The sequence below is a fragment of the Mastigoproctus giganteus genome, chromosome 10 (genome assembly GCF_048544385.1).
Source record: "Mastigoproctus giganteus isolate SK-2022 chromosome 10, ASM4854438v1, whole genome shotgun sequence".
NCBI lineage: Eukaryota > Metazoa > Arthropoda > Arachnida > Uropygi > Thelyphonidae > Mastigoproctus > Mastigoproctus giganteus.
In genome coordinates, this window is record NC_143584.1 from 23,131,175 (window position 1) to 23,158,043 (window position 26,869).

General features: G+C 40.0%; 1 protein-coding gene across 1 annotated transcript; it reads left to right on the forward strand.

Annotated features, from left to right (window-relative positions):
• Positions 1 to 4,422: 4,422 nt before the first annotated feature.
• On the forward strand, positions 4,423 to 4,950 carry LOC150078868 (uncharacterized). The gene is made up of 2 exons (XM_090382874.1): positions 4,423 to 4,478; positions 4,532 to 4,950. The coding sequence occupies exons 1-2, from the start codon at positions 4,423 to 4,425 to the stop codon at positions 4,944 to 4,946; spliced, it is 471 nt and encodes a 156-aa protein (XP_090239000.1). The 3' UTR covers positions 4,947 to 4,950.
• The last annotated feature ends 21,919 nt before the right edge of the window (positions 4,951 to 26,869 follow it).

Here is a 26,869-nt window from a genome sequence, read left to right on the forward strand (position 1 = left end):
TTCACATAACAATATTATGACAGCAATGTTAAAATAAAACAACAAACAAACAAACAAACATGGATGTTCAAGTTACTCAGTTAGAATTTCTCACTCCGGTGGACTCACGCAAGCTGTACAACACGCAATTTTCCCTCCCTCCTCTTATGAATTCGAGTATTTAGTATGTTTGGCACTACAGATGACCTACCATGAATAGACTAGTGCGCACTGTAATGAATGTTGCAGCCATTGTTTGCTATTCCACAATGAAGCGATTTCTGAGTTCCAATTTACTCTATTCTCTGTTCTCTAATGTTATTCAGTTTTCCCGAAAAAATAAATATGGTTGATTTATGTTGGAAAGGGTGGAGACTCTCCTGGCTGTCTTTCCAAGTTCTTTTATGTTGGACACAATGTAAAGGTGTCACCGAGGAAGTGACGAACGAAACTATAAAAGAATAATCGTTTCAAGAAATGTTCAAAGCCATGGAAAACTCTCTCGTGCTCTAAGCAATACAAGGAAAAGACAGCAGTTGCAACATGAAGCTACATGTGAGTACATATTATTACGTTTATAACTCAGTTAGTTTTATCTGCTCCTGGTTTTAATCACTGACACTACCTTTTCCACACATCAAGAATTGTTATCAGTCTCAGACTGAAATTTGTTTTTTTTTTTTGTGACGAATTCTTCCTTTCATCAAAATAAAATTCAAAGCATTCTCGCACTGCTGACAATTTGTCTTCATTTGTTAGGGAAAAAATTCCTTATAAATAATTTTATCCAGTTCGTCTCAGCGCACTAGAATCCAAATGGTAAAGAGAAAATAGAATTTTAAAAGAAGTAAACTCTTTCGAAATGCATAAACGAAGGGCTGGATTGGTTCCCTTAGTGAAAATTTATCAGCGAATTGTCAATTAAGGCCGCAGTGTGCCAGCCTCTCCTTAAGAAAGTCTAGCACTAACAATTTAATCCATGTGGTTTACGACGAATATTGATTGGATTAAACTTTGGGGGCCGTTTCCTTCTATCGGGTTAGAAAATTAGATATTGTGAGATTAATTCATTAAAAAACAGGCAGGAGAAGTCTAAAATGTCTTTTCTGTCATTTAACAAAGTTCGAAGTGTTATTTTATTTATTTATCATAATATCCGCAAAACTACTTGGAGTGCTCTACTTAATGTCGGGCGCTCCAAGTAGTAGGATTACAATTCTTTTGAGAATATTGCCATCTTGACACTTAGGAGGGAATTATAAAATACTATAATATAATGTTGTTTAGTTGAAATGACGATTTTCCGGTATAATTGCTTCATAAGGAAAGGTGTCCCTATTGTAAAGTTTCCTGTGAAACAGGCCTGTTGGCATTCAGGACTGTTTTAAATTATAGTCAGTTGTATAACTGAATTCGTTTTAGATAATTATACAATTTTAGAATTCGTTTTATCTCGGTTTTCATTACTCATTATGTGTATTAATATCAATAACTCCTGCAAATCTGTTTTTGCGCCAAAAAAATCAAATCAATCCTGCAGATTGGATTCCGAATTGAGGGGTAACTTTCTGGTATGCAGTCAACGAATGTGTGCTGTATTGAAAATCATACGCAAAAACAGACATTGGGATGGTTGTGGAAGTAGTATTTTAAGAGCATCAGCAACTAAGGCCATATTGCTCCGCATATACTGTCGGTAAATTGCGTGTCTTCTGAGACCATTTTCTGTGTTTTTGGATGAAAAACCTGATTTCCGGGAGGCTAAAAAAACCCATTCTACTCTCGCTTGAGACCGACTAATTCAACCATGTTGAGAAAAGGTCCCATAAAAATTCCGACGGGACTCAAACTCAGGTTGGTTGTTTGGTTGGTTTAGTGTTTAATGGCGCATTGGCAACTGAAGCCATAATGCGGCAAGTCAAAATTAAAGCCAATACAAAAAAATTGGTAGCCTATAAACTGGCTACCACATCAAGAAGGTAAACGATATACTCCGGTATAAAGGTAAATAAAAATATAAAGTTAAATCTTTCTATATAAATTGGTTGAATGTAAAAATCTAAAAACGTCAGACAATATTGTCTCTGTCACCTAAAATCTGATGTTGTTGTTGTTGTTCGGGTTTAAAGTGCAATGGCTACTTAGGCCATATTGCACTTATGGAAGTGGTGCATACTGTCTGCGTTTGTTGATTTAGAAGCAGTTAAATACGGTTGTAAAATCTTATTCGTTTTAGAAAGGAGAAGAATTCTGCGAGATTTGAATTTTCGCCTATGATATGGCGAAGTGACAAAGATTCCTTTAAATTTGACAGAGAACTGAAAGACATTAATCGAGCATTATTATATAGAGTACAGTAGAGAAGTATGTATTTGACTGTGAGTGGTGTATGATAATGATTACACTGGGGAGGATGGATCATTTCCTGACAAAAGAAACAGATGGGTTAAATGAGTATGACCGATTCTGGCTCTGGCTAGAATTACATCTTCTTGTCTGTTTGCTATAAAGCTAGAGGCCCATAATTTTGGTAAGGGTTTTATTTGGCATAGTTTATTATGGAGTTGTGTTTGCCACTGAAGAGTCCATTGATCCTTACATATTCTTTGTATATTCATTTTATAATCTGTGACGGGTACTAGCGAATTCATTGGGGCTGGGCTGGTTGGATTTTTGGCAGCATCATCTGCAATTTCATTCCCTGGTATTCCGGTATGGCCTGGGATCCAGCAGAAGATAACCTTTTGCTGATGCTCTCTAAGACGTATCAACTGTGTTTTGATGAGCTTTAATATCGGGTGAGTAGGCGGGGAATTGTTTTGCAATGCTAATATGGAACTTTGTGAGTCTGTGTATATTATGCTCTTTTGAGTTGACATACGGAAGACATTTTCTAATGCAAGGTTTATGGCAAATAATTCAGTTGTGTAGCTACTACACTCTGTCGGAAGAGATTGAGAAATTATTTTATCAGGGAGTACCACTGCTGCACCCGATCCACTCTCGGACTTCGATCCATCTGTACATATTTTAGCGAAGTCAGGATAATGTTGAGCATGCTCAATGTGTAGCTCTTGGATGGTAAAGTCTGATAGAGAGTGTTTACCCCACTGGTGGAAATACTTGTCACAACATGGCATGATGACAGACCATGGAGGGTCCGGATCTATAGGATCTTGCAAGATTTTATCGAAGTGTCTATCCCAATCTTCTGTTAGATGTTTTAGCCTAATACCAGCAGGCCGAACTGTCTGTGGTTTGTTTCTATACAGGGTCATATAATTATTAACATATCTGCACACTTTTTTTTTTTTTTGTGGTCTGTGTCCTCTTACCTTAAATAGAGAAGGGGTCCGTAGTTTCTACTCCAAATATAAAAATGATCGTGATTTCACCTCAAGTAAAAAAGTGGACTGTTTCACCTCGTATGTGGAAAAAGTTAGGAAAATAAAATTTTGCTGTAGACGATGTGTAACTCATTGTAGTACAGTAGTTCTGGAATATGTATCGCAGAGATTTGACACCCAACAGAAAAAAAAAAAAAAAAAACAGAAAGCAGAAACCCATGACAATTAAAATTCACTAAAATTAAAAAAAAATAGCAACTTCTGTTAATTTAGGCATATTGTCGTTATAAAATATTTAATACTATCATTTTTAGAAATTAAGCTGCTTTGTGATTTACTGTTCATTAAACCAAATTTTACTGCTTTAAATACAGAATTGCATATAATTGCACAAAAAATACCATTTTATTTGTTTACTAATTTATTTTCAAATTTTGTGTTTAATATTAACCTGTGCGGTAGCTCAAATAAAAAAAAATTATTATCATCTCATTTTTCTTCGGGTAATTCGATTCAATGTACGTCGGAGCATTTGGACTCTTCCATTTTCTCCACCACAAATGAATCAAAGTCATTGCTGTTATCTCGAAATGACTCGCAAAATTCTATTCTTGTATATCGCCCCATTGTTGGTATTGCAAAAAAGATTCCCTCATTAGCACTGTGGCCCTTTCCAGCAAGAGCCCGTGTGGTTTCACCCACTGTAACCGCCTTCCCAAGGGCTAGCCATGGCTTCATAAAGAAGTTTTTGATAAAAATCAAAACAACAGTATAATTAGCATAGTGCAATATAATCAATATGGGTATTAATAATTATCAATATGAGGAACTGATTGACCAACATATTCAATATTCGTCAATCTTTTCCATACTGTTATGTATATCTTATTCAGTTTCTTAAACTCATGATCAAAATTGTATTTATTGCAGATTGTCATCTTTATTGTGTTGCTTCCACTTGCTACAGTCGATGGAGGAATCCAAATGCACCAACCCCACTATGGAGTGGGGTATGCTGGCAATGGTTATAGTTATGGCCATAGACAAGGTTGGCAAGGTGACTATGGGATAAGAGGTTCCGGAGGTTCCGGTGGCCATGGACAAGGTGGCTACTGGAGGAGTGCTGGAGGATGTGGAGGCTACCAACGTGGAGTTCAGAGCAGTTATGGACGGTGTGGCTCTGGAGGACGTGGGGGATTTGGTAGTTACGGGGGAGGACAGAGTGGATATGGTAGTTATGGGGGAGGACAGAGTGGATATGGTAGTTATGGGGGAGGACAGAGTGGTTATGGTGGAGGATATGGAGGCTACGGTGGAGGATATGGTGGTTATGGAGGAGGATATGGTGGTTATGGAGGAGGATATGGTGGTTATGGAGGGGGATATGGTGGTTATGGAGGAGGAGGGTATGGTACTTATGGCGGTGGATATGGTAGTCATGGGCAGGGTGGTTATGGAGGAGGAGGGTATGGTACTTATGGCGGTGGATATGGTAGTCATGGACAGGGTGGAGGATATGGAAGCTATGGTGGAGGACATGGAAGCTATGGCGGAGGACAAGGACGATATGGTGGAGGATATGGACAAGCTCGACATGGCTATTCTAAGCGTTGGTGGTGAGCAAAAAAAAGGTAGGCAAAGTGCTTTTGTACACTTGGTTTTAAACTATTCTATACACTCACTGATTTCATATGAATTAAAAACCATATATTGCACATATAAAAATACCACAGATATAACATTTTTCAAAATTTATATGTGAGATTTTTTATAACTCGCACGCTAATTTCGTGAATTCAGAAGAAACACCGAACACTGCTTAATTTAAAAAAGTATTTTTTTTTTTTTTATTTTAAAATGCATTATTCTAATCTGTCTTTCACAATATCCAAAAAAAAAAAAGTTAACACTCGTTAACTATGGGAAAATAAGTAAACTACATTAAAAATAAATAAACTACGTACTGTACCGAAAAAATAGTAAAATACTGTTGATTGTAAGTTGTACAAGGATTTTAGGCGCATTAGCAAATTATAGTATTTCTGTAAATTCCGTGAAATTCCGTGTGTTCAGTGGTCGATTTTCTGTTTGCCGGACGAATAACCCGAGTCTCCGAAATAAATAAATAAAAAAAATGCAACCTTTGCGTGAGACCAATTAACTCAGCCAGGTTGTGAAAAAAGACCCGTGAAAATTGCTCCCGTTATTGACGGGCCTCAACTAAGGTCTTTTCGATCCGGTCTGGGAAGAACAGTGATAACACCAATGGTGCTACCCACGAGAGCTAGAATACCATAATAATCCTTTGATGCTAAAGCCTTTGACAAACGAGAAGAACGTTTGCTGTCGCTTTTTTTTTTTTTTTTTCCTTCTGTATTTTGTTGTTGTTGTATTTGGGTTTTTTGGCACAAGGGCCTCTTGGGCCATATTGTGCCTGTTCATGATTTGCTTGTCACTATGATCACAGTCTATTATTCAGATTTATGTGTTTCAAATAATTAAACAGTTCCTCGAAATTTGCTTCAATGCCAAGAATATGAAATAAGGAAGGTGAACGGTTCTTGTAAATTGGATAGGAGCTAAAGCTTGATTTTCTGATTGTTGAATGTTGGGAACATTCATTGAAAATGTGTCTTATTGTTAGCTGCCACTGCAAAATAAAAAATGAGGAAGGTTCTCTCCTATAAGCAAATGCAGGTGAGTTGGATGCTCTTTAGAGTTAAACTAATGCAGACTATTAATCAGATCACAACCTTTTAATTAGCTTTCTAGAATTGAAATTAAAGAAAATAAAAAAAAACAATATATAAGTAAAGAAACAGAAGAAATTAATATAAAAAAAGAAGATTATTGAGCAAAATTGAAAAATGCAATTAAGAATATAGCAAACCATGTTGTTGTTTGTGTTGGGTTTAATGACACAAGGACTGCTGAGGTCAAATTATTTCTGTTCATAGTTTATTTCCAAGGAGCATATCGTTATAGACGTTAAATTATATGCATTCGTATTAGAACAATGTTGATTGGTTGTGCTAGGATTTAATGGAGCATGGACTACGTTGGTCATAATGCGCGAGTTCATAAGTGTTTCAGAAGTGCTTACTTTGAATTTCTGTTGCTCCTTTTATTCTGATTCATACTTCATTCAGTTAGCCTGTTGCTTATGCTTACTTCCTCAGAGGAGATGATATAAATTAATATCTTTAAGGAAGGTAAAAACATCTGTAAGGTCATGTCTATCATTCAAGAGATCTGCAAGGGTAATGGTGTGATGTGTCCTATAAACATTTTTGAAAGCTTGTTTGCGTTCGTTCATTTGCATATTTAGGACAGTCTATTGATATATGTTTTACTGTCTGGATACCATCACAAGTCTAGCATCGTGGTGATTCTTCTGCTCGCAATATGAAAGAATGCGTAACATGGGTATGCCCGATTCTTAGTCTGGCCAGTACTGTTTCTTCGTTTCTTGACTTTCGTGCGCTATAAACCCAGTTTTCAATTTTCCGCTTTATTTGGTACAGTTTGTTTTCAGTTTGTAGAACAATGTTTCAAATAGCGTTAAAAGTTCTATATTTTTATCATTTCCTAGGAAATGAGATAAAACTTGTGCAATATTCAATCTGAAGATTAAATTGGTTCAATATGGGAAACAATCTACCAGTAAATGACGTATGTCATTTACTAAGTTTGGAAAGGATTTTTTTTCAATAATAGGAAGAGTATGGTTGATATCTTGTTTAATGGCACAAGGGCTGCTAAAGGCCATATTGTGCCTGATTCTATTCGGTAGTGCAATTACCAGTTAAAATCTGTAAAATAATCCCGTCTGCTAAGAAATAAAAGAAATCAGCTAGATTGACATTGTCTCCAATCAGATGGGGTAATATCAAAGGTTCTTGCAGATGTGAAAGCGATTTGAAAATTTTGTTTCGATAATTATTATAAGGATTGCAATTTATTAGAAGATGCCTCACCGTAAGTGTAGTCTGGCAAAATGTACAAATAGGCGGATCTTCCCCCTTGAGTAGACAAATATGAGTTAGATACGTATGCCCAATATGCGTCCTAGCCAGTATCGCCTCCTCTTGCCTATTTGATCGCATGCTTTATGGCCAAAACTTAGGTTTCTGTTTAAATTGAAGCAATTTATTGGCGCACTGAGCCTGCCAGTTTGCAACCATTGCTCTTCACACAGGTTTTTTATGACTGATTAGGAGATCAGTCATAAAAAAACGTGTGTGACGATCAATTAGATCTTGCAGTGATTGGATGTTTAGCGGCTTGATCTGCATATTCATTTCCTTTGATGCCTACATGACCTGGTATCCAACAGAAACTGACTGATTGGTTTACAGCTTGTAATGCAATAATCTGTGATCTAATTTGATTCAAGACGGAGTGGATTGGTTTGGATGGATTTTTCAATGATTTGATGGCACTCAGAGAATCAGAGTAAATCATAATTCGCTTCCTGGACAGATTAATCACGTGATCCGGAGCTATTTTAATCGCCCACAGTTCAGCAGAATAGATGCTGCATTCCTTTGCAAGGGACATAGAAGAAGAAAAGATAGAAGAAACTGCCGCTGCGCCCACTGTTTTCGAGCCATCGGTATATATTTGAAAACACCGAGAATTTTCTGCTACATGTGCAGCATGGAGTTTCTTGGTGGTAAGGTCTGCTCTTTGCTTTTTCCCCCATTGTTGGAATGAGAAATCACAGACCGGTGTATAATCAGACCATGGAAGGTCGTGATTGCTCATTTCCAAAAAGACATTGCCCATGTCTAGATTCCAACATTGTGTTAACTGTAGCAACCTTATCCCAATAGGCTTGTTTTCGTTAGGTTTTTTTCGATAAAATGTGGTCAACTAAGTATGGCCAGATAGGATGAAAAGGAAGACTCCGTATTTTTGCTGCATAGTTGAGGATCAACATTTACCTCCAAAGATGGAGTGGAGGTTCGTGTGCATCTATATACAGTATAGACATTCTACAGGGGATGTTCTGAATGTTCCTAAAGCAGTTATTAGGGCACTCTGATGGATAGTGCTAGCCGAGTTAGTGCACATTTCCTGGCAGACTCATAGATTGGAGCTCCATATTCCAAGCGAAATCGGATTAATACCCGATATAGCCCAAGCAGAGTGTATCGGTCAGCACCCTACGTCAATGAAGATAGTACTCGGAGGATATTTAATTTTTTCGAGCAAATAGTTCTCAGATATGTGATGTGTTGTAAGAAGTTTTATTTATTGTCCAGGATTAGGCCAAGAAATCTGATACTATTTGAAAGAGGTATGGTGAAATTTTTAAGATGTAGTTCAGGCTCAGGGTGGATCTTACGTTTTTTACAGAAATGAATATAGTTAGATTTTTGTGCTGATAAGCGGTAGTCATTGCGAGACATCCACAGCTCAATTGTGTTAATTGAGATCTGAAGCTGTTTCTCAATAGAATTCATAGTATTTCCTTGGCATGAAATCATGAGATCATCTGCAGTGATATAATTCTATTGGTTTGCTTTATCACCAAGTATATGAAAGAGGGTTAGAGGAGCTTACAACTTTGCTAATGATCGGAAGGTGGTGGTACGAATGGCTGAATAGGATGGACAATCAATCAGGATGTGCCTTACTGTAACCCTCATATTGCATGACTGCGAAAAGATGTAAAGTCGAATACAAAGAGGGCACTGTTTACTGCGGGAGGAAGTCGTTCAGTAATAGAGTTAACTTTCATAGTAAGAAGAACTGAACCTTGTGGAACTCCTTCTTGGCAAAATGGCTGAGAGAGGGATTCCACGAACTTGGATGTTGGTTGGTTATTGGGAGTTTAATGGCGCATCAGGATCTAAGGCTATTGTGCGCCAAGTCTAAGGTAATAAAATATAAATATGTAATAATAAGAAATAACATATCTAGTTAATATATTATAAACAAAAATAAGGCATAAAAAATTTATAATATATTAAACAGAGCAATCTAAATAAAACTATGTAGATTAATCAGTTCTTGTTGTTGGTATGAAAGTTTCACGACACAAGGGCAACTGTGGCCAATACGTGTCTGTCAGCGTCATTACGTTCATTTTAAGGATTCAGGATGGATATATCAGAGTGTATTTATTATTCCTAGATGTTTAATATATATAAAGAGCTCACTTCGATTTGCTTTGTCACTAAGCACATTAGAGAAGGTTAGAGGAGCTTGCAAGTTTGCTAATGATTGGAAGGTTTGATTTGATTTGATTTTTTATGGCGCATGGGCAACTAAGGCCATAATGCGCCAAGTCAAATTTAAAACGTTACTAAACATTTTGGTAGCCAAGGCTACCACATCAAGCAATTACTTTTTATGTAAAAAAGGTACAAATTAAAAGCATAAAAAGTATAAAACTTAGATCTTTGTATAAAAATTAAAAGATTGTAAAAAGTTAAAGACGTCGGACATATTGTCTCTCTCACCTATTATCTGACTGAGTGTAAATGGCTCAGTCAAATTATTAAAAGCGGTAAAATACAAGCGTCGTCCTTCTATAAAAACATCTATTAAAATATGACTGACGCTTAAAATAACATTACACATCTCGCACATAGGTGGATCCGGTCTCAGCAAGTAGGAATGGGTTAGATGGCTATGATCTATGCGGAGCCGAGCAAGAACAACTTCCTCTCTTCGGACCCTGCGTAGACTGGACTGCCATTGCGTAATTACAGGATTTATGTGATGTAGTTTATTTGTTGCCTGTCCGTGGCAAGAATCTTGCCATTAGCAGAGTAATTTAGAACGTATTATTTGCCTGTAGTCTGTATAGGGGACTGACAGGCAATGATTATCCAGGGAAATGGCTGATTTGGCAGCAGCATCAGCCGATTCATTTCCCCCGTATCCCAATGTGGCTTGGGATCCAGCAAAAGCGAATATCAAATTGTAATTCCACGAGAGAAAAAAGAATCTTCCGGATCCTGGACAGGATCGGATGAGGGATAATAAACCTCACCGATACTAGAGCCTGTAATACGCTCAATGATTCACAATAAATCATATACCTCTGGTAGTCGCGATTTTGAATGTGATCTAGGGCTGTTTGTATTGCATGCAACTCTGCAGTATAAATGCTAGTTTCTTGTGGGATCTTATAGGATAATGTTTTGTGAGGGAACACAACAGCAGATCCCACATGACATTCTAACTTTGAGCCATCTGTATAGATTGGCAGAAAGTCAGAATACTGCTGTCGATGTACTGCAAAGAGTTGTTGGTAGACAGATGGCGGTGTAGTAGCCTTCTCCCAGATCTTAAGGGAGAAGTCACAAGTTGGAAAATAAGCATGTCAGGGTGGAAAGAATTGCCTTGGGGACTGGGCAACGTTGTCTACCTTCAGATTTAGCTCATTCAGCAGCCCTTGAATGCGATTACCAAAAGGTTTGTTGGCAGTCCGAAGGGTGTTGTAGAGGTTTTCCCAGCGGGGCTCAAAAACGGATGGCCATGTGGCATGATCGGGCAGGGATTTCAATTTGAAGGCGTACTGTAAGGACAACTGCTTACGTCGAAGAGACAGAGATGGTTCATTTGCTTCAACGTAAAGGCTTTGGACAAAATGCTCCAGTGGCTGTCCGGGGCTTGATGGTGGATTGGATGATTGGAAGGATGTGGTACGAACAGCGAATATGTTTTACAATCAATCAGGATATGCCATATTGTCAATTGTATCTGACAGACAGAGCAGAGCGGTGGATCTTCTCTTAAAAGTAAATGTTTGTTGTTGTTGTTGGTATGAAAGTTTCACGACACAAGGGTAACTGTGGCCAATATGTGTCTGTCAGCGTCATTACGGTCATTTTAATTATTTAGGATGGATATATCAGAGTGTATTTATTATTCCTAGATGTTTAATGTATATAAAGAGCTCACTTAGGTTTGCTTTGTCACCAAGTACATGAGAGGGTTAAAGGAGTTTGCAAGTTTGCTAATGATTGGAAGGATGTGATACGAACAGCTGAACAGGATGGACAATCAATCAGGATGTGCCTTACTGTAAGTTATATCTGACAGACGGAGCAGAGCGGGGGATCTTCTCTTTAAAGGCAACATGTTTGTGAGTGAGGAAGGTATGTCCAATGCGCAGTCTTGTTAATATAACTTCTTCCTGTCTATTTGTACGTGAGCTGGAATGCCACGAACATAGATCTTCTTTTGTTCTGCGACGTTTATTGCACGATTGGTCCCTCCAAAGTTGTTTCCAGATGGAAGTATATTTGGTACGAAATACATCCCTATAATCTGTAAATGGTACAAACTGAAAGTTATCTTGTATATTAAGATCTGGATTTTTTGCGGCTTGGTCTGCATGATTATTTCCAGGAATTCCAGCATGGCTGGGAATCCAACAGATAGACACTTGTTTTCTTGCTTTATGCAAAACTCCGAGTTGTTTTTTGATATGCTGAATCAAAGAATTTGAGGAATATTTGGTGTTCTGTAAAGCTGCTACTGCACTAAGGGAGTCAATATAGATTAGAGCAGGTAGCAGTTGATGCTTGGTAATATCATTCAATGCTAGTTTAATAGAATATAATTCTGCTGTGAAAATACTGCAAACATGAGGCAAGGAGACAGATATAATATATTCCGGTAAAACTACTGCGGCACCTACTGAGTTGTTCGATTTTGAACCATCCGTGTAAATCGTCATGCACTGCACAGTTTTCAAAACTGTGCAGTGCATGACGCTCTGTATAACGATTGGAGAGATCTCTTTCTTATTCATGTTTGCAAGATGTGATATGGACAAAGGCACAGACAGAATCCAAGGAGGTTCTGAGTTTATATCTATTGCAGAAATGTGCTGGAAATGTATTTCCCAAAATTGAGCTAAGTGTCTGAGGCGCAGTCCTACTGGTTTACTTTCATTTGGCTTGGAATCATAATTCCTTGTCCATGGTGGATCGTGAAGAATGGACCAATTTGGATGTGATGGCTGACTGTATATTTTCGCTGCATACATGCACAGTAGATAATCTCGTCGAAGGTGCAGCGGGGGTTCCGATGCATCCGCATACAGGCTGTAAATTGGTGAAGTTCTATATGCTCCTAGAGCTATGCGGAGAGCATTATGGTGAATGGTATCTAGGCGAAGTAAGATGCTCCTTCTTGCTGAAGCATATATAGGATCATAATCCAAACGAGATCTAATCAAAGTTTTATATAATAGTAATAATGTGGACCTGTCGGCTCCCCAGGCCATTGAAGATACTGTGCGCAAGATATTAAGTTTTAAGAGGCAACTAGTTTGAAGTCTTAGTATATGTTCATGAAAGTTTAGTTAGTTTAGTTTAGTTTAGTTTTCTATCTAATGTTAAGCCCCAGAAGGAGAAATTTTGAACAACAGGTAGAGCAATTTTATTTAAGTATAAGACCGGTTCAGGATGAAGACCACGCATTTTACAGAAGTGTATAACAGCTGATTTTTTCTCAGATATTCTATATCCATTATTTTTAGTCCATACTTCTATTTTGTTTATGGATAATTGGAGCTGTCGTTCTATTGTGTTCAAGCTTTGTGATGGGGCATTGTGATTGTTGTTTGTGTTCCTATTGATTGGTAATTCTGGGTTGCTGCATCATAAGTAACTTTTGGCATGGTGAGCATAACTTGCTTGCTAGCTTCCTGGTAAGTAACTTTCTGTAGGACTTTGTATTTTTGAATCTTTTTTCCCATCCTCCAGAGTTTGCATGAATATGCTGGATGTTGGCCTTTACAGTTTGGGCATTGTGGCGTTTTTGCGGTGCAATCTGTTTGCGTGTGGGTTTTTGATCCGCAATTCAGGCAGTGTGTCCTCGACATACCGTTTGCGAATGTCCAAATTTTTGGCATTTGAAGCATCTGATTGGGTTGTGAATGTAAGGTCGCAGACGGCAATTCAGGTATCCGGCTTTGACACATGATGGTAAGGTTCGTGTGCCAAATGTCAGAACAGTGCTTCTAGTGGGAACAAGTTCACCAACTTTTTTAATCATTATTCGTTTTGCCTGGACGACGTTTTGCTCTTTTAGTTCAACTAGCTCATCTTGGGTGGTATTCATTAGGTCCCATTCGAATAGTACTCCTTTCGAACTCTTTAAAGTAGCATGAGGAGTGACCTGTATAGGTATTCCGCCAAAATTTGATATTTTCAATAGGGCCTGAGAATGCTGGTGCTTAGCTGTTTCAACTAACAGATCTCCAGATCGGAGTCTTTTCACCATTTTCGGTGAACCAGCCACACTTTCTAAACATTTCTGAATTAGAAATGGGGAAAGTGCACTCATAGTTTTGGTTGTAAGAGAATGAAGTATAAGGAATGTTAGAAGTTCTTCCTGATTCTCATTCTTACGTAGTCTCTTTGATTGGAATACGTCACGATCGGATTCATTCAAGTCATGAGATGAGCGTTTAGGCTCAAGAGCTGGGTAATTGTCAGTATCTATGGTTGCTCGTTTTAGCCCCGGAGGATAGCTTTCCCCCCAGGTTACCGGCCCCGCCACGTGGAGGCAGGAGCGGTGCCACCAGTGACCAAGCGATAAAAGTTAGTATGTTATGTAGATTAGTTCTATATACAAAACGAAGAAAGGTATCTTTCCTTTCTTTTGGAGAGCTTGCTTCCTTATTTAGAAGAGCAGAAAAGAAATAATATTTGAAAATAAAGTCTTGAAGATTCTCAGTAATCTGCTGATTCTAGAGAAGACGCTTTCTAAATCGCTTTAAAAGTCGATTTGATCACTCGCTTGGCACTCGGGGCCACACAGAGGTTTTTGAGAAAGCTGGGTAGTTACCCTTACAATTTGGGCAATGTGGAGTGGTAATGGCACAATCAGATTGCTTGGTTTGGTTTGGTTTTGGTTTTATTGGCGCATTAGCTACTAGGGCTATAATGCGCCAAGACCAGGTCATTTGTAAAAAATTTTAAAAACTTTCAGTGACCGAATTAGTTAGGTCACTATGTCAAAAGATATAGCAAATATATAAAAGAGAAATGTAACACTTTTATATACGAGTAAAAATATTTATTGAATTTAAAAAGCTAAAAACAGCAGACACATTGTCCTTGTCAGATAAAATCTGACTGAGTGTATATGGCTCAGTCAGATGGTTAAAAGCGGTACAACGGATATTACTAAAATCTGGGCATTCGATTAAAATGTGACAAATAGATAAAACGGTGCCACAGTGCTCGCACACAGGACAGTCATCTGCCCTCAGCAGAAAAGAATGCGTAAGATGACTGTGTCCTATTCGGAGGCGAGCTAGAACAACTTCCTCCTTCCGATTCCTGCGCAGACTAGACTGCCACGGTTCAATTACAGGCTTTATACGATATAATTTATTCGCAGTCTGTCTATTCCACGAATCCTGCCATTGGGAATGTACCTTTTGATGTACTATTTGCCTGTAGTCTGTATAGGGGACTAACAGGCAGTGGTTATTATTGGGAACTGCTGATTTGGCTGCGGCGTCAGCCAAATCATTTCCCCTAATCCCAATGTGGCTGGGAATCCAGCAGAAGCGGATGTCATATTCGCGTTCATGGAGAACGTGAATCTTCTGCCGAATGCTAGACAGAACTGGATGAGGATTATATCTCACAGATATTAAAGCCTGTAACATGCTAAGAGAGTCAGAATATAAAATGAACCGTTGGTACTGGTATTTACTAATATGATCCAAGGCTAACGCTACAGCGTGCAGCTCTGCAGTAAATATGCTGCATTCAGAGGGAATCTGCTCTGATATAGTGCCGTCTGTAAAGACGGCAGCAGATCCCACATATGATTCCGACTTCGAACCGTCTGTGTAGACTGGCGCGAAGTCAGAATATTCAGTTCGGTGTGCTGAATGAAGCTGCAGGTAGACACATGATGGAGTGTCCGACTTTTCCCAGTTTCTAAGCGACAAGTCGCATGCCGGGACACGAGCATGCCAGGGTGGAAAGGGTTGCTTTGATGTTTGGGCAACCTTGTCTACCTTGATATTAAGTTCTTTGAGTAGCTCTTGGAAACGAATACCAAAAGGACGATTGGCAGTCTTACGAGTATTGTATAAATTTTCCCATCGTGGCTCAAAAACGAAGGGCCACGTAGGATGGTCTGGCAGGGATTTCAATTTTAAAGCATACTTTAAAGACAACTGCTTACGTCGAAGCGATAACGGTGGTTCGTTTGCTTCGACGTATAAGCTCTGGACAGGAGATGTTCGAAATGCTCCAGTAGCGATGCGTATAGCCTGATGATGGACGGGGTCCAGCCACCGCAGGACACTGTCTCGGGCTGAGGAATATACCTGGGACCCATAATCTAGTTTGGATCGCACTAGTGCACGGTAAAGCCGAAGAATGGTACATCGGTCTGCTCCCCAAGATGTAGAGGAGAGCGAGCGGAGAATATTAAGTCGACGTGTGCACTTGGTGCGGAGTTGACGAATGTGATCCAAAAAAGTTAGTTTTTTATCGAATATGAGTCCCAAGAATTTTGTGTTTGCTGCTACTGGAATAGCATTTTGTCCGAGCCTTAATTCGGGTTCAGGATGAAGATTACGCTTGCGACAAAAGTGTACGCAAACGGTCTTCTCCGGCGAGAACCTGAAGCCATTTGCAAGTGCCCAGGAATTCAGACTATCAATGGCTTTCTGCAGTATTCTTTCAATAACCCTCATGTTGCACGACTGGCAAAAAATGCTAAAGTCATCAACATAGAGGGCACTGTTTACAGTTGGAGGAAGTTGTTCTGTGATGGAATTTATTTTTATGGCAAAAAGCGTGACACTTAATACTGATCCCTGTGGTACTCCCTCCTCTTGGCTAAAGGAGCGAGAGAGTGAGGATCCCACACGAACTTGGAACGATCGATTGGCTAAAAAGTTTTGAATAAAAAAGGGCAGATACCCTCTTAGGCCTAGGCTATGTAAGTCTTTTAAAATGCCAAATCTCCAAGTTGTGTCATACGCTTTCTCCATGTCGAAGAACACCGACACCAAGTGTTCGCGTTTTAGGAAGCATCCCGGATGGATGCTTCCAATCTAATAAGATGGTCCAAAGTGGACCGTTCCGTCGGAAGCCGCACTGGATGTTGGAGAGAAGGTCATTTGATTCTAAATACCCATATTAAACGAGAATTGACCATCCTCTCCAGGATTTTGCACAAACAGCTAGTCAGAGCAATAGGACGATAATTGGTGGTGACTTTTGGATCCTTTCCTGGCTTAGGAAAGGCAAGAACGATTGCCTTTCGCCAGGAGTCCGGAAACTGCCCTTCAGTAAAGATTCTGTTATACAGAAGGAGCAGACAATCCATAGATTTTGGTGGAAGATTTTTAATCATTTCATAATGGATGCCATCTGGTCCAACGGCACTTGCTTTGGAAAGAGCGAGGGCTCTTTCCAGTTCTTGAATAGTGAAATCCCCGTTGTAGGGATAAATACTCTTAGATTTAAAGTTAAGTGCCTGTTTTTCGATTTTATATTTCAGGACCAGGAACTCTGGGGAGTACGAGGATGTTGCGGAGATGTTAGAGAATGTTTCCCCAAGAGCATTGGCTATTGCAGTTGGATCTGCAATAGCGCATCCATTATAATCTAGGATTGAAGAAGGGTGGGATGTATATTTTCCCTTCATTTTCCGGATTTTATCCCAGACTACCTTAGAGTTGGTAGACTGGGTAATAGATGATGTAAAACGGATCCACGATTCCTTTTGACTCTGACGACGGATGTAACGTGCCTTGGCTCGTGCACGTTTAAAGGCTATAAGGTTGGTCGTGGTAGGATATCGGCGGAATATCCCCCACGCTTTGTTTTGAGCCTTTTTTGCTGCTGTGCATTGTGAATTCCACCAAGGTTTGGGAAATGGTGGAAACCGGGCAGATGTTTCTGGAACTGTATTCGCAGCTGCTTGGGCAATATTTTCTGTGGTGTACTTAACTGCATCATTGATAGGCTCTTGACTGACTGTACCAAGATCGAAATTTGCCTGATGTTGGAAGGCAGTCCAGTCAGCCTGATCAATCTTCCACCGTGGTAACCTGAAGGGAAGACAGGGTCTCCCACTGTGTAACAAGGTTATCACGGGGAAGTGATCGCTTCCGTATGGATTCTCCTCCACTTCCCAAGTGAGTGAAGGGAGTAGAGAAGGGGAGCAGATAGAGAGATCAATGGCAGAAAAGGTACGGGTAGGCATGTGGAAGAAGGTGTTTGTTCCAGTATTTAGAAGGGAAAGGTCATTGTCATTGAGCATACGCTCTATGACCCGTCCCCTTCCGTTGATGTTAGCACTACCCCACAGGGTGTTATCTGCATTCATATCCCCGAGAAGTAAGAAAGGGGGCGGCAACTGCGTTAGAAGATCATCAAGGTCTGCCTGGGAGATGTCGGTCCCAGGTGGCAAATAGATAGAGAACACAGTTAATAAAAATCCCACCGTAAGGCGAATTGCAACAGCCTCTATGCTAGTTGTAATTAGTAAGGGCTGCACTGGGGTCTGGTTACCCACAAGGATAGCCACTCCCCCATGTACAGAGCCATCCGCAATTCTGTCCTTACGATAAATTGTGGTGTTATGCATCGTGGGATCGTCATTTGCCTTTAGATATGTCTCCTGCAAGCAAAAGCAAACTGGCTCGTGCTTTTGCAGGAGGGCCTTGATGTCATCAATATTTCGCCGGAATCCACGACAATTGCATTGTAGGAATTTAGCCATTATTTGGGCTTGGTGGGTCCATCAGGCGGCTTCCGAGGTGCTGAGGGCTTACTCTTATCAGTCTTGGATGTGTCTTTTTTAGGGAAGAATGGACGCTGTCCCGTGTCCATTTCCTCCTCTGCAAAGAGTTCCAAGACTGAATCTTCGTGTACCTCCTTCTGCTCGACCTCCATGTTTTCTTGGGAAGTAGGAGGTACTTCACCTTTCTTATTTTTTTCTTTGGTGATTGCCTTTGTTACTTGTGGAGCATTAGGAGGTATCGATACAGGAGTGGCAGTTGATTGGTCCTTCTGTGCAGGTTTTTGCGGACTTAACAGATAACGCGCGATGGGAGTGAAAGACTCCTTTGGAGGGATGGACATGTCCGTCTGTGTTCCGATGGAACACCTCCCTGCTACCTTCTGGGCGTAGGTAGGCTTGTTGATGTTGAGCGGTTTCAAGGCTTTCCTTGCCTCCTGGTACGATATGTTTAGCTCTGCCTTCAGCCGTTGTATTTCTTTTTCTTCTTTCCACCTCTGGCATGCTCTTGAGTAGGCCGGGTGTTCTCCCTCACAGTTAATACAGGTGGGTTTTGGGGCTGAACATGCTGTTGTTTCATGGTCCTTTGCACCGCATCGAGCGCATGCAAGGACTCCACGGCAGGCCATTTGAGAATGTCCATACTTCTGGCATTTGAAACACCGTAAAGGGTTCGGAATGTATGGACGCACTGAACAGTTGATGTATCCAGCTTTAATTTCATCAGGAGGTTTAGGAGTGTTAAAAGTCAGGATAACGCTCCTGGTTTTAACAATTTTTCCATCCCTTCTCGCAGTGATTCTCTTGACGGCAATGACTCCCTGTGGTTTTAATTCGGAGCAGATTTCCTCCTCGTATACGTCGAGAAGGTCCCACTCCGAAATGACACCTCTCGATGAATTGAGTGTTCTGTGTGGTGTCACTGTTATAGGGATTCCTCCAATTGATGTTGTTCGGAGGAGATGTTCAGATTGCCTGTCATTTTTAGTTTCAATTAAAAGGTCTCCAGAACGGAGCCTCTTAACTGATTTGGGAGAACCTGCTAACCCATCTAACCCTTTCTGTATGAAGAAGGGTGACATTTTTCCAATCGGTTTTTCAGTGGTGGAATGCATGATTAGAAATCTTGGGACCGGCCCTGATGATGGTGTTTCAGTTCGCTGTCTCTTTGTTGCAATAGTATTATCTGCCTCTCCGTCTATGTTTTCAGATAGGGACCGGGTTGGGGCCCCTGAAGAAGTAAGTTTATCAGGATTCATAGAAATTTTGTAATTGTTCAGTGTCCGGGCTCCCCACCCACCACGGAGCCCAAAGGGACGCCCACTACCCGGCATGCAATAAATGCGCTCGGGAGTGGGACGCCAGGGCTACCCAGACACTATACCCGCACCGCCGCCAGCCTGAATCCTGTCCCTCGGACCATGAGGGTAGGGGCGTGGCATTGACACGGTTGACCCTCGCAGGCGAGCCTACTAGCCGATTGATCCTAGCCGGGCCTTCCAGGACCACCCGTCTTGTCGAAGCAGGGGCCAAAGTGGTGTATTGAAGCTGGGCCCCTCAACCACCAGGATCCCCCTTTCCGAATTTCCACGGGTCGCAGCGCATGGCAAACACGCCGGATTCCATTGATGTAAGCCCGGAACCTAGGCTGTGGGCGTTGGATCCCAGTGATGCTAGTCTGGAAGTCCAGCAGCGTCACTGGGAGGTCCCCTCACCACGTACAGGTGCCCACGTCGAGGGGCAATCAGATTGCTTAGGGTCTTTTGACCTGCAGTTGGGACATACTGCCTCACCTCGACATGCAGTCTGGGAGTGTCCATATTTTTGGCATTTGTAGCACCTGATGGGATTCGGAATGTATGGTCGGACACGGCAATGCAGGTAGCCTGCTCTCACAGATGTTGGTAAGTTAGGAGTGCTAAAGGTAAGAATTATGCTTCTTGTTGGAACGAGTGTACCGTCTTTTCGGGTCATGATTCTCCTTGCTTGGATGACTTTTTGATCGTGTTATTCTTGGAAAATTTCCTCCTCTGGTACAAGTAATAAGTCCCATTCTGTTATTACTCCCTTAGAGGAGTTTACGGTAGCATGGGGAGTAACTTTTATTTGGTATCCTCCAAAAGTTGTGAGCTTTAATAGCTTTTCAGAATGTTGAAGTTGAGTAGTTTCTATTAGAAGATCACCTGATTGAAGGCGCCTTACTGATTTAGGTGAACCAGCAGCAGACTCAATGCATTTCTGCACTAGAAAAGGCGATAATTTGCTCAGAGGCTGATCTGATAGAGAGTGCAAGATGAGGAAGGCTGGTATCTCCTCTTTAGGTGTCGTTTTCAACCTCTTTGGTTGAGAATAGTCATTTTCATTTGCTAGTCTTTAGCTCGATGGCTCTAAAGGTGGAAATGAACTGTTTTCCATCTTTGCTCCTTTCAGCCCTGGGAGAGTGAATTTCTTCTCCCAGATTACTGGCCCCGCCACGGGGAGGCAGGAGCAGGGTCAGAGTGACCAAGCAGTATAAGGGTTAATACATTAGTTTAAAGAGAAAAAAAGAAAGGTGGATTTCCTTTCTTAAAACTTGCTTACAATTCGTAAGACTAAGTTATTAATTAAAGAGAATGTAAAAAAGCTTTTTAAAGTAAATAAGAACTTTGACTCTGAGTAAACGCTCTATGAATCCCTCTGAAATTCGCTTGATCACAATAACGCTTGGCACCCGGGGCCGTATATAGTTATTATTAATTAAGAATTACAAAGTTTCTTGCTCTTTTTGTATACCATATATTCACTTTGCGAAATGCACTAAATAAATATTCCATTGATTTTATATCTCCTGAGAAATATGTTCTTATTTATAGGAAATATTCGCTGTGGGAGCAAGAATCTGAAGTGGCCGTACTCCATGGATTGGGTTTCCTGCACAAAAAAAACTTGCCATTAACACCATTTTTCACCTTCATATTCATATATTAAAAAAAATTAATGAAGCAGCCGATAATTGTATTTTTTAAATCATACAATTCATTCTTTATATATATATAGGGTCTGTCCGAGAATATTCATAAAGGGAAGCGGCTAAAGCAGCGTTATTAAAATCCAGATTATTTTGATTAAAAGGGGGTGGGGCCCAAAGGCCCACCCCCTTTTAATCAAAATAATCTGGATTTTAATAACGGATCTGAATCAGGAGAATTCCATGTGTGTGTATGTATAAATGCATTTTGTGAATTATAACAATAATTTATAACAACAGAATAATTATAATATAATTTCATAACAATAAAATAAGTCACAAAACAGATGCATTTTATTTGTTAATTCACTTAAGAGTTTTTCTGTAAGCCACTTGATAAGTTTGAACGCCAGAGATGATGTAATATGAAGCATAATAAAGTTTTATTCATTTGTTTATATAAGTATCTTTTCATAATTATTTATGATGCATTTAACAATATTATTTCTCCGGCATTGTTCTAGAAATGTATTTAGATTCTTCAACGTAAGAGGGCAGCACCTTTTACTACATTAAATTGCTGTGATTGCCTGCGTGATAATACATGTCACTAAGGCATATGGCCTAAATGTTCACAACCGAATTCTACTGAAAGAATCTTAACAGTCGATGCATTTCGAGTATATTAACCCATTTCTGTCCGAAGTTTTAAAATTGAATATTTCGCAGTTTGCTAGTCGTTATTATTAACTTGAACTGGAAGTCACTGGTTTATCTTTGTTTCATTCACATTCTATAACTCTTGCTGAAAGAAAACATGTTGCAATAACACGGATAGAGCTCAGTACAACAAAAAAAAGTATATTTCATGCAGTGGTATCTCAAGCTTTTCTGTTGGCGGGTCTAAAGCAGTGCTACAGAGGATAAAAAATTCCATAACTCCCAACTTCTGTTATTTGATAATCGAAACGTGGATGAAATGTAAAGTAATTACATTAGATCAAATGGTTCGTGACGATTTCAAACAAGCGAGGAGAAAATTTTCAAACACATACAGTTTCTTTGAAATTTCTTACTTTGTCGTTCATAAAAATACAGAATTACGAAATTAAATATTATCCTTCAGAAAACGAATATCATTTAAATATTTGGAAGATTGCAGATTTCTTCTTTTCATTATTATTTTCACGGATTTAAAGAAAACCCGCTTGGAAGGAACATGTTGTTGTTGTGATGGGGGTTTAATGGCGCACGAGCTGCTGGGGCTATAGTGCGCCTATTCATAGGAAAATGATAAAATTCAGATTTCTGATAGAATCAATTTATGATTTATTACAGTGATGGTTTAGAATTTATCATACAATCCAATTTTTTTCAAAAACGAGAAGAATTCGTTGATGTTTGCATCGTCACCTATAATATTTTTTAATGTCTTCGGTTCCGGAAGATTTTTTAGGGAAAGGAGGATGGATATTCTGTCCTGATCGTAGTGAGGGCAGTCAATGAGAATGTGTTTGACTGATAAGTGCGAGGAACAGTGTGGACAATGAGGAGGATCCTCTCCTGTAAGTAGGTGAAGGTGTGTCAGATATGTATGTCCTATCCGCGCTCGTGCAAGCACTACTTCTTCTCTGCGTACTGTTTTGGTGCTAGAGCGCCAAAGTTGTGGATCCTGTTTCAACTGATAAAGTTTATTATTGCTTTGGGTGTGCCATAGCTCTCTCCACAGTGCAAGACATGTTGTTTGTATGATATTATTATAGTCATAGATTGGAATAGGAGCATGGGTTAAATCATAAGTTGATGGATTTTTGGCAGTTTTGTCAGCCAGTTCATTCCCTTTTATCCCCGAATGGGCTGGGATCCAACAAAAGGTCACTGATTGATGACGTTCTTCAATTTTTAATAAGAGGCTTCTGATTTGGTTTAAAATAGGATGAACCTTGTAAGAAAAGTTTTGTATTGCTGTAATTGAGCTTAGAGAGTCAGTATATACAATATATTTTAGAGATGGGTAGCGATTCAGGTTTTCTAAAGCTAACTTTATTGCATGAAGTTCTGCAGAGAAGCTGCTATACTCAGGTGGAAGGGAAGCAGAAATGATTGTAGAGGGAAATACTGCTGCTGCTCCAGCGGCTGAATGTGATTTGGAGCCATCAGTATATATTGGCAATAAATTAGCATATTTCTGAATATGGCTTGCATGGAGTTGTTTCACGTTGAGTGACGGTAGGTGATTCTTTCCCCATTTTTGAAGATAAGTATCACAAGTTAATTGTGGAGGAGGTGTCCAAGGTGGGTGAGGGCATTTCACTACATCTAGCCTGTTGACATTAGGAATATTCCAATTCTGTGTTACTTCAATTAGGCGTAAGCCTGCCGGTCTTATTTTACTGGGTTTATTTCTATAAAGGTTTTGCAGTGGTGGATTAAAGAGATATGGCCCAATAGGATGCTGACAGCAACTTTGTATTCGGGCTGCATACTTAAGAAGTAGTGCTTTCCTGCGGAGACAAAGAGGGGGCTCATGTGCTTCAATGTATAAACTGTGGGTAGGAGATGTTCTGAATGCGCCAAGGGCAATCCGCAATGCACTATGCTGTATAGGGTCCAACCAGCGTAGTGTACTCTTTCGAGCAGAATCGTAGATTGGAGCACCATAATCCAAACGGGATCTGATCAATGCTCTATATAATAGAAGCAAAGATGTACGGTCTGCTCCCCAAGACATTGCAGATAAAGCTCTGAGTATGTTCAGTTTTTTGAGGCAGGAAGTACGCAGCGATTTAATGTGATCTAAGAAATTTAATTTTCTGTCAAGGATTAATCCCAAGAATCTGATATTGTTGGACACTGGAATGGTAAAATTTGACATCTGAAGTTCAGGATCTGCATGCATTTTTCGTTGATTACAAAAGTGGATTGCAACAGTTTTCTGCTGAGATAGACGATAGCCATTGAGTCCTGCCCACCTTTGGACCTTATTCAAGGATAACTGTAGTTGCCGCTCAATGGATCTCATATTCTGAGAATGGCAAGATATGGAGAGGTCATCCGCATAAAGATAGGTCTCAACTGTATTTGGAAGTTCCTTTGTGATAGAATCAATTTTAAGGGCAAAGAGGGTTGCACTCAATACTGAACCTTGTGGCACTCCCTCTTCCTGTAAGAATGTCATAGAAAGCGAGTTGTGGTATCGAACTTGGAACGAACGAGTCTGGAGAAAGTTCCTGATGAAAATAGGAAGGTTGCCTCGTAGACCAAGGGCATGGAGGTCGCTGAGAATGCCATGACGCCAGGTAGTGTCAAATGCCTTCTCTATGTCTATGGACACCAAAACGAGATGTTCATTTTTTACGAAGGCATTGCGAATTGCAGACTCTGCCTTGATCATGAGATCTAAGGAGGACCTGTTCTTACGAAAGCCATGCTGATTATTACTCATTAGATGTTGTGCTTCGATGGCCCATGCAAGTCGATTATGAATAATTTTTTCAAGTAATTTTCCGAGGCAACTGGAGAGGGAAATTGGTCGGTAATTGTATGGAATTGTAGGGTCTTTTCCAGGTTTCAAAAAGGCAAGGACTGTGGCATGATGCCAAGAGCTGGGATAAATGTTTTCCATAAATATCCGGTTATAATAGACCAGCAGTATTTGTAAATTTCTGTCACCAAGGTTTTGTAACATAATGTAAGAGATTCCATCTGGTCCAGCGGCACTGTTGCGTGTTGTTTTAATGACATGTATAAGTTCATGATATTGAAGAGGCTGATTATATGGAAAGAAAACTGAGGTTCGAAAGTTGATGGCTCGTTGTTCAGTCTTGGTCTTTATTTTCTGGAAATCCGGAGAGTAATTTGATGCCGCAGAAACTTCGGCAAACGTTTTTGCCAAGGCATTTGCAATGTCTTGAGGAGCAGATAGTTCTTGCCCATTCCATGAAAGAATTGGTGAAGGGGTGATTGGAAATTTTCCGGAAATCTGCCTGATTTTCTTCCATATTAACCTGGAGTTAGTGTTCCTGTTTATGGTAGATGCAAACCGAATCCAAGAATTTTTCTTTGCTTCTTTTTGAGTGCGACGTGCTTTTGCTCTTAGTTTCTTGTAATTGATAAGATTAGCTGTGGTTGGGGATCTACGGAATAAATTCCATGCTTTATTTTTTAACTTCTTAGCTATTGTGCATTCTTGATTCCACGAATAGTTAAGGTGCCGTCGTGATTGGGGATTCGACAATGGAATTGAACATTTAGCTGCAGATATTATATGTGAAGTAATATACTCTGTGGCTTCATCTATTGACTGTGTTCGTATATATTGTTCATCCAGGGTGACTACTGATTGAAATTTGACCCAGTTGGCTTGAGAGAACTTCCATTTCCTGCAGGGTTTGACTGTTGGTGGCTGTGCAGTGAGCAGATCACAAATAATCGGAAAATGATCACTGCTTAAGGGGTCATCTAAAACAGACCATTCTATGATTGGAAACAGATTCGGGGAACATATTGATAGATCAATTGCAGAAATTTGTCCAGTTGGTAATTGTATGTGAGTGGGTGCGCCAGTATTAAGAACAGTAAGGTTTTGCTTGTCTAGAAAAGTTTCAATTAGGCGGCCATGTGTATCTAATTTTGTTGATCCCCATAAGGGATGGTGGCTATTGAAATCACCCAACATACAGACAGGGGGTGGTAATTGCATTAGCAGGTTTTCCAGATCTTGGTAAGAGAAGGTATGACTTGGTGGGAGATAGACTGATGCTAGTGTTAACGCAATCTGAGTTATCAAGCGTACGGCTACAACTTCAATTGTAGTTTGCAAAACAATTTGCTTGGTAGGGATCTTTGAGCTGACCAAGATGGCCACGCCCCCACGGGCAGCATTTGAATTATTACGATCGTGCCGATAGATGGCATAGTTCTTTATGTTGGTGGAAATTTGCGGAGTTAGATAGGTTTCCTGTAGACAGAAACCAACTGGAGAATAGCGGTTAATTAAGACTTGAATATCGTTAAGGTTGCTACGAAATCCTCTACAATTCCATTGTAGAATGTAAGGCATTATTGATGTTTAGTAGAAGAAGCTGCTTCTGACTGTTTTTTTGATGTGACTGTCTTGTGACGTTCAGGCTTTGGTTTGTCTTTTTTTGGGAATAATGGTCGACCGGTGTCCATTTCTTCTTCCGCATATATTTCTAAGATCGGTTCTTCTTGTCTGGATGATTCAATAGTATCCATAGATGTTTCTTGGATATTCTTTTTTAAATTTGAGTTACGATTATTCGATATAGAAGAAATCACTGGGGGAGGAGAAGGAGATGTAGCTGGTACTGTAAGTGCAGTATTACTTGCCTGGTTCAACTGTTTCGGGACATTGGACTGTTGCTGAGAGAGAACAGTCCGAGCCCAGTCAGAGATTGAGGTGGTTGAAGGGATGGTAACATCAGTTTGGGTGGCTACTGATTGATATTTTTGCGCAATATTGGCGTACGTACGTTTATTTATAGTGGGAGTGAGTAATTTCCGTGCTTCTTGAAAGCTTACTTTATTTTCTATCTTATATTTTACAATTTGCTTTTCGGTTTTCCATTTGTCACATGTCCTTGAGTAGGCAGGATGGTTTCCTTTACAGTTGGGACAAGTCATTTCTTTTGCCAAGCAGTCACTTTGGGTGTGGTCAGCGGACCCACAATTAGGACAAACCTGGTTTCCTCTGCACGCCGTTTGAGAGTGGCCATACTTCTGGCACTTAAAACATCTCAATGGGTTAGGAATATATGGTCTAATGCGGCAGAGTAAGTAGCCTGCTTTTATCGATGATGGTAGGTTTGGCGTGTTAAAA